Source organism: Microtus ochrogaster, unplaced genomic scaffold (genome assembly GCF_000317375.1).
Source record: "Microtus ochrogaster isolate Prairie Vole_2 unplaced genomic scaffold, MicOch1.0 UNK148, whole genome shotgun sequence".
Taxonomy (NCBI): Eukaryota; Metazoa; Chordata; class Mammalia; order Rodentia; family Cricetidae; genus Microtus; species Microtus ochrogaster.
Window position 1 is genome coordinate 359427 of NW_004949246.1, and position 12938 is coordinate 372364.

General features: G+C 44.2%; 1 protein-coding gene across 1 annotated transcript in view; it reads left to right on the plus strand.

Moving 5' to 3' along the window:
• Positions 1-11932, plus strand: part of Atp12a (ATPase H+/K+ transporting non-gastric alpha2 subunit) — a 24193-nt gene extending 12261 nt beyond the window's left edge. Inside the window, exons 12-23 of the mRNA XM_005371991.3 lie at positions 1074-1266; positions 3238-3413; positions 4123-4259; positions 6955-7105; positions 8137-8305; positions 8393-8547; positions 9992-10115; positions 10296-10441; positions 10853-10986; positions 11085-11186; positions 11604-11695; positions 11871-11932. Coding sequence (XP_005372048.3) covers positions 1074-1266; positions 3238-3413; positions 4123-4259; positions 6955-7105; positions 8137-8305; positions 8393-8547; positions 9992-10115; positions 10296-10441; positions 10853-10986; positions 11085-11186; positions 11604-11695; positions 11871-11899 — 1608 coding nt within the window. The 3' untranslated portion in view covers positions 11900-11932. The remainder of the gene's footprint in view (positions 1-1073; positions 1267-3237; positions 3414-4122; positions 4260-6954; positions 7106-8136; positions 8306-8392; positions 8548-9991; positions 10116-10295; positions 10442-10852; positions 10987-11084; positions 11187-11603; positions 11696-11870) is intronic.
• The last annotated feature ends 1006 nt before the right edge of the window (positions 11933-12938 follow it).

Consider the following 12938-nt stretch of genomic DNA (forward strand, 5'->3'; position numbering starts at 1 on the left):
CTGTCTGTCTGACTCTGGGTGGTGCCCACATAATGTGTAGATTTAACCATTTGATTATTATATACTATGATGTATACATATTTTATTAGGCTGATTATCTTAACAGGATGTTTCTAGAAGTAGGCTTGCTGGATCAAGAATATTTGTGCTAAACTTGTGAACTCTGAGGCATCACTGGCTTCTAAAGGCTACTTGTAATCGTGCCTTCTTCCTCTTCGAATTTCCACCATTTTCCCTTATGTCCAGAGAGTAAAGCTAGATCCATCCTGAGACAGAGAGGCACAGGAATTCCTCCTGGCCCTGGCAGCTCAGCATCTGCAAGTGGCTGCTCAAGGCTGGGGAGATGTCTTAGTGAGCAAAGCACTTGCCTGGCAAAGGACCTGACTTTGATCTACAGAACTCATGTGCAAAAGCTGGATAGGGGAGGCAGAGTCAAACAAATCTCTGGAATTTACTGGCCAACCAGTCTGGCCAATGAGCAAACTCCAAGTCAATGAGAGACCCTCAAAAAACAAGGTGGATGGCACCAAGGAACAAGACCCTAGTTTGTTCTCTACCTTTTATACACACACACACACACACACACACACACACACACACATTCACACATGACTGTCATACACACATAGGTATGTACACCTGAACACACATATGCACCCAGACATATACATATGTGTGTGCACATACAAAAGATGGCTGCTCACCACTAGCAGGGAGAGGTGAGACAAGAACTCTCACAATACCTCTGTCCATAGGTTGTTCGGCTGAGGGGTGCAGCCAGCCTCCTCAAAGGGCCTTAAAGAGCTAGTGTCTGTGTGAAATGCAAGCTGCACCCAAGTGTGGGTTCCAGCTCAGCATGCCCCTCTGAGTCACCCAAATCTAGGTGTTAGCTTTTTAATTAGTTACAAATGCCAAAGGATGGTCATGCTGGGGGTGCCATGATTCTTCCTCTGCTTTTACCCTCGGAGGGCAAATTGAAAGAAAGAAAATATTTTGCCTGCCTGTCCTATTGTTAACTGGAGGAACCACAGCAAAGATGCCATATCTAACTGGCCCAATCCATGCCCTCCCAGCTCTCCATACATGAGACAGAGGACCCTAATGACAAGCGCTTTCTCATGGTGATGAAGGGAGCCCCGGAGAGGATCTTAGAGAAGTGCAGCACCATCATGATCAATGGCCAGGAGCAGCCACTGGACAAGAGCTCTGCCGACGCCTTCTACACAGCCTACATGGAGCTAGGAGGCCTGGGCGAGCGTGTGTTGGGTGAGCATGGTAGAACATCTGTGTTCATCTCCTGAGAGGCATGAAGAACTCCCATTAACCAGCAGAGTAGCCATGGCAACACAGGGATCATATAAAGAATATGAGGGGCTGGAGTGTAGTTCAGTGGTGCTGCATTTGCCTAACATGTGTGAGGTCGTGGGTTCAATCCCCAGCAGTGAGGAAAAAAGAAAAACACATAAACAAGAGAGAAACATGTAAAAGATTGCTGTAAGATTTCACTGGGAAGAATGGGGTTCATTCCAGACATAGTCAGGGACTTCAGAGAAGTCACGTTTTAAATTGGGCCTTGAGTGGCAGTATTTGGGTGGAAGGAAGGGAAAGAATCCACAGGAGACAGCTGCAAAGGCTAAGAGGAGGAAGAAAGGGATCTCTTTATGCACACGGTGAAGCCAGTGGTCCATGCAGTGCTGCAGGATGGATGAGAGGGATGAGGTGCAGGAAACAGAATTAGGGAGAGAGATTGGGGCCATCACGAAGAGTTCTTAAACACGTAGCGAGGACCTGGAGTTTTGTCTTATGGTTAGGGGGAGTACTGAAAGCTTTGTCACAACGGTGAGCAGGTCAGTCACAGCCAGGGTTGGTTCCTTGCTGGAAGGAGCAAGAGGAGAGACACTGGGCTCCTTAAGAGGTGGCTGCTTTCATTTCACAGAACAAGGGAGAGGTAGGTATTTGATACAAGCTAGGTGGTGGGAGCACAAAGAAGGGTCAGGTGATGGCGCTTTGTGAGCCAGCAGATAAGACTCAGCAACTCCTTAGAAAGGAATGGTGACTTCAGGAATGTTTTCTTATCTCAGTTTATGAGTAGGGGAAAGGTAACGAAGGAACTGAGACGGGGAATATTGGACGTGGAAGGAACTTTAGCAATTCCACCACTGAAGTGGTGTGATGGGCAGTGTGTTCCACTATCAGAAGCATAGGTTGACTGAATGGCACCTATTCAGAAGTGCAGAACCAGGAATTCACGGCCCAGGGTTGATGATAAGGTTCGTTAAACACCATAAAAGTGCTTGCCACTTGCCTCGGAATCTGTAGAATGTGTGTTTCCACAGGGTATTTGAGTTTGTACAGTAGATAAAATGTGTAAATGAGATGCTAATGATTTAAACACACCCTACATAACCCACAGCACCAAGCAATCTTTTCAAAGAAAAATTGGCCCCCAACTGACCAAAGTCACTCTAGGAACCTCCTGTTTGACCTCTAGGCCTGGTTAGTGAGAGTAGGAAGCAGTGAGCCCTGGTGATGATTATTTACTGTAAAAACTGATGCAAGTCACATGATCTGGGAGTTCTATCAAACACAGCAATGCCTTTGACCTCTGCCCCAGAGAAAAGGATGGTTCTACCCGGTTACTCCTAGTCTTAGCTTAATTAAGGCTGAATTTTCTACCACTCCCCCAAAGACCCAGGGTTGTTTCTTTCCAAGTGCTTGTTTATTTTCCTGAAATGGTTTCCTCACTCCAGCCTTCCTTCTTTAGAAAACATCCATGCTCTGTTTCTGACATGTAGCTCTATGCTACGGTTCATGCCATGTTTAATGTCTTCAGTTGTTAGTCTCACCACTAACCGGAGACATCTTCAGAAATAAAACGTGTCTTACTGGACTTATCTTGGATGTTACATCTCTAGAGCACAGCATAGAACACCTGACAGGCACACAGGACATTACTTTTGGATGAAATTGGATGAAGTAGGTCTTTTTTTAAAAACATGCATTATGGAATTGAAGGGATTAAACAACTGTTGGTACACACTATATGTTGGTAAAATAGTAAAGGACTGAGTGTGTATCATCATGTCATCTCCTTCCTGCTTTTGGCTCAGACACAGCCGCTCACACATGCTAAACATGTCCTCCACCACCAAACCACACAACAACCCCCCCCAACTCTTCATCCTCTCTCATACTTAATCCTGGTTTCACTAACTCCAACATGATTGCCCCTTCCAGGTTTCTGCCACCTCTACCTGCCAGCAGATGAGTTTCCCCAAACCTACCCATTTGATGCAGACACCGTAAACTTTCCCACTTCCAACCTCTGCTTTGTGGGGCTTCTGTCCATGATCGATCCCCCTCGGTCCACTGTCCCAGATGCAGTCACCAAGTGTCGGAGTGCAGGGATCAAGGTGAGTGTTCTTTTCCTCTCTATCTATATATCATATCCCTTTCTAAGAAAAAATTACCATGGGAGTCTTTAGTTCTCTTCAAGTGAACATCATAATTCTCAACTTGGACCTCTTCCTTCACTCTGCTAAGATCTCGGTAACTGTCCTCAAAAAGCAAGACAGTGTCTGTGGGGATGAACCAACACAGTACCTACAGAGAGAAGAACTTGCCAGTGCGGTGAATTAGACCTTATATTGTCCTGGACTATGATAGATAATAAAGGGTTTTAATACTTTATTTTCCATAATCCATTTGCCTTCATGATATAGAAGTTACATATGAATTTTATTAATAATTCATTTATCTTCATGATATGGAAGTTAAATATGAATTTTATTACTGTGTTAGCATTAAGAAAGACTGTTAAAGTAGCACAAGACTGTCTCTAGGAGACGCCTATAGACCCTTTTACAAAGGAAATCATAACAAACGGGAAGGCTTCTTCTGGCATCAGGGGCAATATGAAAGAAGCCTGGGCAAAAGGGAGTCCAGACAGAACCAGTACCTTCTTTAGAAACAGTGGCGTCTGAGATCCAGAATTTCTCATGAGCAAAACCACAGCACTCTCTAGGTCCTTTGAGAGCAGGCAGTATCTTAGTAAATATGACCTATAACCCCTACTTAGCCAGCAAAGCCATTACCCACGAGTTTCTGGGTTCTGTGTCCTAGGTTATTATGGTTACAGGTGATCATCCTATCACGGCCAAAGCCATTGCCAAGAGTGTAGGAATCATATCAGCCAACAATGAGACAGTGGAAGACATCGCAAAACGCCGCGGTATTGCTGTGGAGCAAGTCAACAAAAGGTAACCACAGAACCAATGGAGCAGAAAGTCAAGTTCTTACCCACTGGGCCCTGCTGACTCTAAAGAGTTTTGCTAGTGGGATCAAATTACCCTTTTGACTAATGCCCTCTCAGGGTAGAGCTATGTTGTCTTGATTTATAATTTACATTCATTCGTTCATTGAAAATTTTATTGAGTATCTGGTTCATGACAAGCACTGCATTGCTATCCTTGTCTGGTATTTCAAAATTCAATGAAGTAAAGTTGTGTATAGCTTAACAATAAGCTATGCCCTGTATAAAATGTTAATTTTATTGTTGCTGAATATCCAAGAGTGTGTCCAAAGAAATTAGGATAGATTCACTAGGCAAGATGATCTTATGGGTCCTGCATCATTGACTAAAAATATTGTACAGCACAGTACAGAGATCTGCAAACTTTATGCCTCAGCTTAGAAGAGAAAAACAAAGAGCAGATGAAATCACTTGCTATTGATCCAGCTGTAGGATTAAGGATACTGAGAATCCTGGTTTCTTACACCTTAGGTATTTATTTGCATGTTCAGTTGACTTCATAACATGTAGCCATGCAAACATACTGTGCTTTTCTACTTGTCAGAATGGAAGCTTTATTCTGTCAATCATGTCTGTCTTCTGCTCATCCATTCATTTATTCACTTATCGATTAATTCTTTCAACACTTAGTTGTTGCCTTCAGGCTATATGCCAGACACTAGAACACTGCCCCACCAGTGAGAAACTTTCCATCTAGGCAAGGAGAGGGGGTCAAGCGTGGGGGGGGGCATGGAGAGTGGTTTAATGAGGAGACTCACAGAGAAGGAGCTGCCTAGACCTGGAATAGCATAATGAGTCAAAGACTTCAGAGCGGTGGGTCAAATAAAATGTCACCTGTTGGACCATCTTTCATGCATCAGGGAGAAAGGAAAGAACAATTACCTAGGCACTTAGGCCTGGTAGGAACACACAGCTGCCAGGTGATAATAATTACTAGGTAGGGTACAACAGTGACAGCCTCTGGGCACAGCAACAATTGCCCAAAACCAAGCCTTGCCATCACTCCTTTGTATAAATAAACAGCCCTCTGCCAAAACTGGGATGGGGCCTGTTTATTTCTTTAGAACAGTCAGTAAGCGGCCGACATTTTTATGGCAGTCACAACACTGACCAGGAGGGAAATGGATTATTTGTTTATTGGTTTGTTTACTTTGTCAGACCTTGACTAGTGCTCTGTCACAAAGCCACGTGACATCACCAGCACAAGCGACACTTTTTGTCAATATTTTTATTTATCCGCTTCGTCAGCTCTGGCTCCATATCCATACATTCGAGCAGCTGTAGGAAGCAAAGAAATACTCTTCCTTCTTATCTTGCCTTGATATACTTGTTGAAAATACATTTTCATTAGTTCTTTGAGAATGTGCATACAATGTATTTTGAGGCATAGTTGCTTCCCTGTCCCCTAACTCCTCCCAGATTTGCCCCACATCCTCTTTCAACTTCTTGTCCTTTAATGTTGAGTTCAATTTGTGCTACCAAAGAGCTAGAATTCTAGTATTTGGTATCAACAAGAAAAACAAACGTGAAAAACTGCAAACTTACAAGACATAAAAAAATAAGGCATGCAATGTTTTGTTTCTACCTTACGTAAGCTGAGATTCGAAGGCTAAAACATGAAGTATTAGTTAAGGGATGTCCAAGTGAGAAAGGCCCATTCCTGGAAAGGGAGACAAGCGTAGAGACCTGAAGGTAGTGGAAGCATTAGCACCTCAGAACCCAAAGAGGCCGGTGGGTGCAAGAGGAGAACCAAAGACGCTAGGAAGGTCAACAGCTCAAACTGTACTTGACCTTGTCTGCCACATTTGACCTTCAAGGCTGCATTTGGCCTTATTGGCAAGCCGATAAGGGATCCTGGGGTCTGCTCAGGGACTAGCTAGGACTCTGATGAAGAGTTCATCAGAGGAGTAGAACATTTTATCTGTATAATCAAGAGTCCCCGGAGCAACAATTCTCAAACTGGGGCTTGAATGACCCTTTCACAGGGGTCACCTAAGGCCACCAGAAAACACAGCTATTTACGTTATCATCCATAGCAGTAGCAAAATTAGAGTTATGAAGTAACAGTTGAGGGGAGACGGTCACCACAACATGAGGAACTGTATTAAAGGGTTTCAGCATTAGGAAGGTTATGAACCACGGCCCAAGAACCTCATTTTTATAGTCAGTGGGTAACGGTTGTGCTCCAAGACTTCAGTAAACTATTCTCCCAACTTAGCACACTTTACACAGTGGGCTTCTATAAACCCGAAACAACAAAAGCGCACCTTATCTATGCGTATAGGCATAAGGGGAGTCTAGACACCAGAACATAAGAACAGGGTTTGTGTGTATTTGTTCTGTGTTGCTGGCAACCAGACCCAGGGCTTGGTGGTTACTTCAGCAAGCTTTTCATTTCTGAGCTCTGCACTCATCCCAAAGAGGCAATTTTCTGCTCTTCCTTGTGTAGTAAAGCATTGCCCCAGGGAATCACCATTTCTCACCCATTTCTAGAAGGAAAAGACTAGTTGACATTTATTCCCATTATTATAGAATAATAGGAAATGGTCTCCTGTTTTAGAAAAACAGAAACCATGTACAGAACTGGGTTTCAACACAAGAGCTGGGCCTTGGCTTCATTCTGTCTCTTCTGGCCTTCCTAGAGAAGCAAAAGCCGCTGTGGTGACAGGCATGGAACTGAAGGACATGACCCCAGAACAACTGGATGAACTTTTAACCAACTACCAAGAAATCGTATTCGCCCGGACATCGCCCCAGCAGAAGCTGATCATCGTGGAGGGCTGTCAGAGGCAGGTGTGTCAGCAGCAGCTCCCAGATTACTGGAAAGGCTTGGCTACCCCACTGGGAAGTGTGGTGCCGATATCGGGAGGACTGGTGTTCTTTTCGCCTCTGAGATCATTCCATAGCCATGCAGTCTCTCTTTCTTTACTATATCACAAGAACATTGGCTCTGATCAAGAAGCCACTCAAGCACTTGCCACTGTGGTAGAATACAGATATAGAGAGATTTTCTAAATGTAAATATATATAACAAAGGAAGTGAAATGTAAGAAATGGTCCTTCCTTCATAACTACGGGGGAGTTGCTTCTGGAACTCCTACAAGTACAAAACATACCATTGCTCAAGTTGTATTTATAAAATTAACTAATATTTGTATAGAGTGTACTCACATTCCATGTATTTTAAATCATCTTCAGATGATTCATAGTATCTAGTATAATGTCAGTGCTGCATAAACACCAGATAGTCCATATTGCTTGGAGGAAATAATGTCAAGAAAATCTGTGCATGTTCACTATGCAGGCAGTTTTCTTTTTCCAATATTTTCCCTTTTTGTCTCTGTCTGTCTGTCTGTCTGTCTGTCTGTCTCTCTTTCTCCTTTTGTTTATTGAGTCAAGGTTTCCCTGTGTATCCCAGGCTGGCTTCAAACTCAAAATCTTCCTGCCTCGACTTTTCATGTAGTGTAAGCATAAGCAAGCATATGCTACCACAGCCGGTTTTGTTTTGTTCTTCAAATATTTTCTAAATTTGGGTGGTTGGATCTGTGCCACCCAATTCAGAACCCCTCAATATGTAAGGCTGACCCTGTGAAACACCTCTTTGTTTGGGCATGCGTGCTGGAGATTTTGTTTTATTTCTTCATTTGCATAGTCTGTGTCAGAGTTTCTAAGATTGTCCATCTTTATCTTTCCTTCCCAAAGAGACCTTCATTTTGGCTCCAGTAGTTCTCCAGCCTCAAGACAAAAGGTGTAGGGTGTGCTTCCTGGTGGACCCGTGGTCTCCTCACTTGCCTCACTCTCGTTTTCTCACCGGGTCCCCACAGGATGCGGTTGTAGCTGTGACAGGTGACGGTGTGAATGACTCTCCAGCCCTCAAGAAGGCAGACATCGGGATTGCTATGGGCATAGCAGGTTCTGACGCCGCTAAAAATGCAGCGGACATGGTCTTGCTAGATGACAACTTTGCGTCTATAGTCACAGGGGTGGAGGAAGGTGAGTAAGGTTTCAGGGTGCCATCCTGATAGCCAGGTTGCCTGGGGGACTAGCAGCAAGTCCTATAAAGAGACACATCTTCCCCAGGTCGCCTGATCTTTGACAACCTGAAGAAAACCATCGCCTATACCCTGACCAAGAACATCGCTGAGCTCTGCCCCTTTTTGATCTACATCGTTGCTGGGCTTCCCCTGCCCATTGGCACCATTACAATCCTATTCATCGACCTGGGCACAGACATTGTAAGTGGTACTAAAAGACCTGGTAATAACCCCGGGGATATAAAGATCATACCTGTTGCCTCCAAGAGCCACATAATGAACAAAATCAATGCTTCTCATACGTCTGTGCCATGGGGCCATTTCTCCATCTTTAGTGAGCTTCCATGTGACCCTTATTCTGTGGATCCACAGGCCATGCTTTCCAGCAATAGACTAGAGATATCTGTCAAGTGTTTGGAAATGAAAATTATTTTATTCCAGAATAAGACTTTTAAGATAAGAATCAAGACTAAGGATAGAGCTCAGTGGGCTTGATCTCCAGTACTGATTTTTTATTCTTTTAAAGACATGGTTTTGGCTCTCTCAAAGAATATGCCTTCATCAGATTCAACTCCTATGGTTTGGAGAAGCAATCACACACTAATATTCTGGGGAAGAGGAAGTACCTTGAGGTGACAGCCCACAGTCACCCCATGCTAAGTTAGAGGACAGTGAACCGGAAGGGCCTCACTAAATACACAATGAAATAGTGGATTTGGTTTTTGGTGTTGTTTGGTTGGGGCTCTTGCAGGGATATATTGACTCTCTTTATCCAGAATTTTTAGAGTTTTGTTGTTATTTCCAACAGTCATTCATCTAAGACTCCCCTCTTACAGCCTGTATCCATTTTTAAAAAAGCTTCACGAAAGCCCCCATATGACTCTGGCTTACCCAGGCCAAGGAGGAAGAGAAAAGCAACAGAGGGCAAGTCAAAGTCACAGTCCAAGGCGGCCCTGGCCATGGCCTCACTCCCTACGTCCATATAGTACCTAGATCTGATCCCTGCTTTATGAGGAAAATAAAAGATTTTTGTCTTTGAAGGGAGAACTGAAATAACCTTCCTAAAAGAGAATGCACCCATATTTCAACATCCCAAGCCCTTCTACATTTGCTCATTTTCTCAGCCTGCAGTGATTCTCCAAGCATGGGCCAGGTTTGAAATATAATTCTCTAGCCAAGCCCATACCTCTGCATCGGAACATCTGGATGTGGGGATAGTCTGTCTTTTAAGGGATTTCTTAGTGATGGGACCTGTGAGAGTACCACTATTCTGCCACATTGCTTTGTGGTCTGGACACATGCCAAAGGGGAAGGACGACGTTTTATGGTATAACTGGCTCTATCTAGAATTGCCAGGTGGTTTTAAAAAGCAGATAGACTTTTTTTTTTTTAACCCAAGGCCTCGCTTGTGCTTCTAGTTAGCATCATGGTGCCACTGACCACACCCTCAGCCCCAAAACACAGACTGATTTTTAAAGATGGAGGCTTGTAAATCCCATGTAGGCAATGCACCCTTGTTATCTGCACTCTGAATGCACCCCCATTCCCCATCTCTATCACCCACTTACTCCCACCTCTGGTCCCCCCTTGCTCACTATCACTCTCTTTCCAGAGTTCCGTTTCATGGGGGTCTTTCCTTCTCTAGATTCCCTCCATTGCCTTGGCCTATGAAAAAGCTGAAAGTGACATCATGAATAGGAAACCTCGCCACAAGAAGAAAGACAGATTGGTGAACCAGCAGCTTGCTATCTACTCTTACCTGCACATTGGTATGAGGAGGGTGTATCATCGTTGGCCATCCCCCTACCCATGGCTCATTACACAAGAGCCCTCCCGAATAACACATTCCAGTCCTAGGCAGGGGAGGAGGACAGCTCAGAAGAGCACTAGAATAAGGCAGCCCTCTGGGCCCAACACAGCACTCACATCTGGATCTTTGACTTTTTCAGGTCTCATGCAAGCCCTGGGCGCTTTCCTCGTCTATTTCACTGTCTATGCTCAGCAGGGCTTTTGGCCCACCTCTCTCATCAACCTGAGGGTAGCATGGGAAACAGATGATATAAATGACTTGGAAGATAGCTACGGGCAGGAATGGGTGAGTCAAGAGTCCTTCCACCACCTGGCCCTCCTCTCTTCTCACTGCCCACCCATCCTATCATTGAACCCCCACTCCCCTGAATGGTCTTGATGAGACAGCCTTGGATGCTACTCAGTTAATAAGTCTGGAAGACCTCTGGGGACAATGGGGTCTTTGGGGAAGACACCTCGTCTCTCAAACTCACTTTGCATTAGTTCGGCAGTCGGTGTGGAAGCATAACCAAGCCAACTCCCACAATGGGGTAGCATAAGCTAATATCTTTCCCTTACCGTCTATTTAAAGAGAATGTCTCTCTGAACACAAGGAGACAGTCTACGCTGAATCTGGGTGAAGTGGGGAAAGAGGGTCAGATTTCAGTTTTCCTCTGGGAGAGTTTTCATGTTCTCATCCGTCTCTACCTCTTGACAGACAAGGTATCAGAGAAAATACCTAGAATACACAGGTTACACGGCTTTCTTTGTTGCCATCATGATGCAACAAATTGCAGATCTGATCATCAGGAAAACCCGGAGGAATTCTATCTTCCAGCAGGGGCTCTTCAGGTACCTCCATGTCTAACCTAACTGTGGCACAGTCTTCTGGGTACATGACCATAGACACATGGAAATTCCACATCTGTTTGCTTCCGTGTGTTTTCCAGAAATAAAGTCATCTGGGTGGGGATCGCCTCGCAGATCATTGTGGCACTGATACTGTCCTACGGTCTTGGGAGTGTCACAGCCCTGAGTTTCACCATGCTCAGGTCAGTTGCCCTTCAGTGGGATTACATAGGATGCCAGCTTCTGCTTTGAGCTATCACAATCTGAATAAACGCAAGGGTTCCCATGGGCTCTTTCTCCAATCTTCCCAAAGAGATTAAATCGACCCCCAAGCTATGGGAACCCATCCCTTAACCTTCCTATTTCCCAAAGGGAAAAAAAAGCATTCTCCAGGCCTAACTGGACCATCACCACTCTCAGGGATCCTCAAAGGCCAATGCTGCTTTTAGCAGTCTCATCTTGGGTTAAGTAAGACCTGTCTTGTGTGATGTAACATATTTGCTATTTCCAGTGAGGCAAGGAAAATTAAGAGAAAGCCCCCGCCCCTGCATCTGCTATTGGCCAGGATCTGGATTATCTCCTAGACAAGCCAGGGCTCACTTTCCTCCTTTTGTTTGCAGGGCTCAATACTGGTTTGTGGCTGTGCCGCATGCCATTTTGATTTGGGTGTATGACGAGATGCGAAAACTCTTCATCAGGCTCTACCCTGGAAGTGAGTATTGAGGAAAATGAATTACATTTTTGTTTTGCTGAGCTGGAAACCAGACCAGCTGTGCAGGGCAAGCCCCTGGTCAATGAAGTGTACCCCCATGACTGATGATGCTTGTATCAGCTTGTACACCACCTCCCACAGGCTATTTCTGATTTACCCTTCTCTACCTCCACAGGCTGGTGGGATAAGAACATGTATTATTGAGATCATGTCCCTCACTGATCTCCCAGAGGCATGTCAGAGATGTTCTTCTTCATGTCTGGCTACTCCCTAGGAGGCTTCTGCACAATGTGAATGCTGTCAAATCCCATACAAGAGGGACTTTCCTACAGAAAACTGTATGAAGCATACATTATGTTTTGTATTTTAAAGCTGAGATTTAACTGTTTATATAGAATTTTTGTCTCTATGTCTGCCTCCTTATTTTAAATTATGTGAAATTCAGATAGCAGCACAGGGAAGAATGTATTTATATGTATATAAGACTCACTGTGTTAAATAACTTTGTATGGTCAAGGTGTGTGCTGGATCTGCCTTAGGCTAGGATATGATTCCTCAAGTCTCACTTTTTTTGTCTTTCTTTTTTGTTGTTGTTGTTGTTTGAGACAGGGTTTCTCTGTGTAGCCCTGGTTATCCTGGAACTCACTATCTAGACCAGGCTGGTCTCGAACTCAGAGATTCACCTGCCTCTGCCTCCTGAGTGCTGGGATTAAAGGCGTGCACCACCACCACTTTTCTTAGGCCTCACTTTTTTAACCTCATAGAGGCCTAACAAACCCTCCTAAATCTACCCAACACACTTTTGGCTTACTGGAATATAAAATCAGCAGAGGGTACCTGTGACTTAAATAGTGATATTTATTTCTGGTAAAACATTGCCATGCACTCGCCAGTGATCATTTTATGTCAGTCGTGTTTTTGTGTTGTAACTGTTAGGTGTGTTTATGTGTGAGATGTATAACTATGTTGAAAGACCCAGTGATACCTTGTTCTTAAGTAAAAGACATTTTATAAAGCACAGTGTCATTGTGGTATTGTAATTCGAGGGTGTTTCCAGAATGCAGCACACAGGACACAAGAAGATAAAATGTGATTTCCATTTCGATTTTGGATTTGTTGTTGGTTGCATTTGTTGGGTTGGGTGGGCGGTGTTAATCCCTAAAACCACTACCATAGTTTAAAGTCAAATTTGAAGCAAGCTTTAATTAAATACTGGCCAGGTAGCTTGACTCTGGCCAGGTCC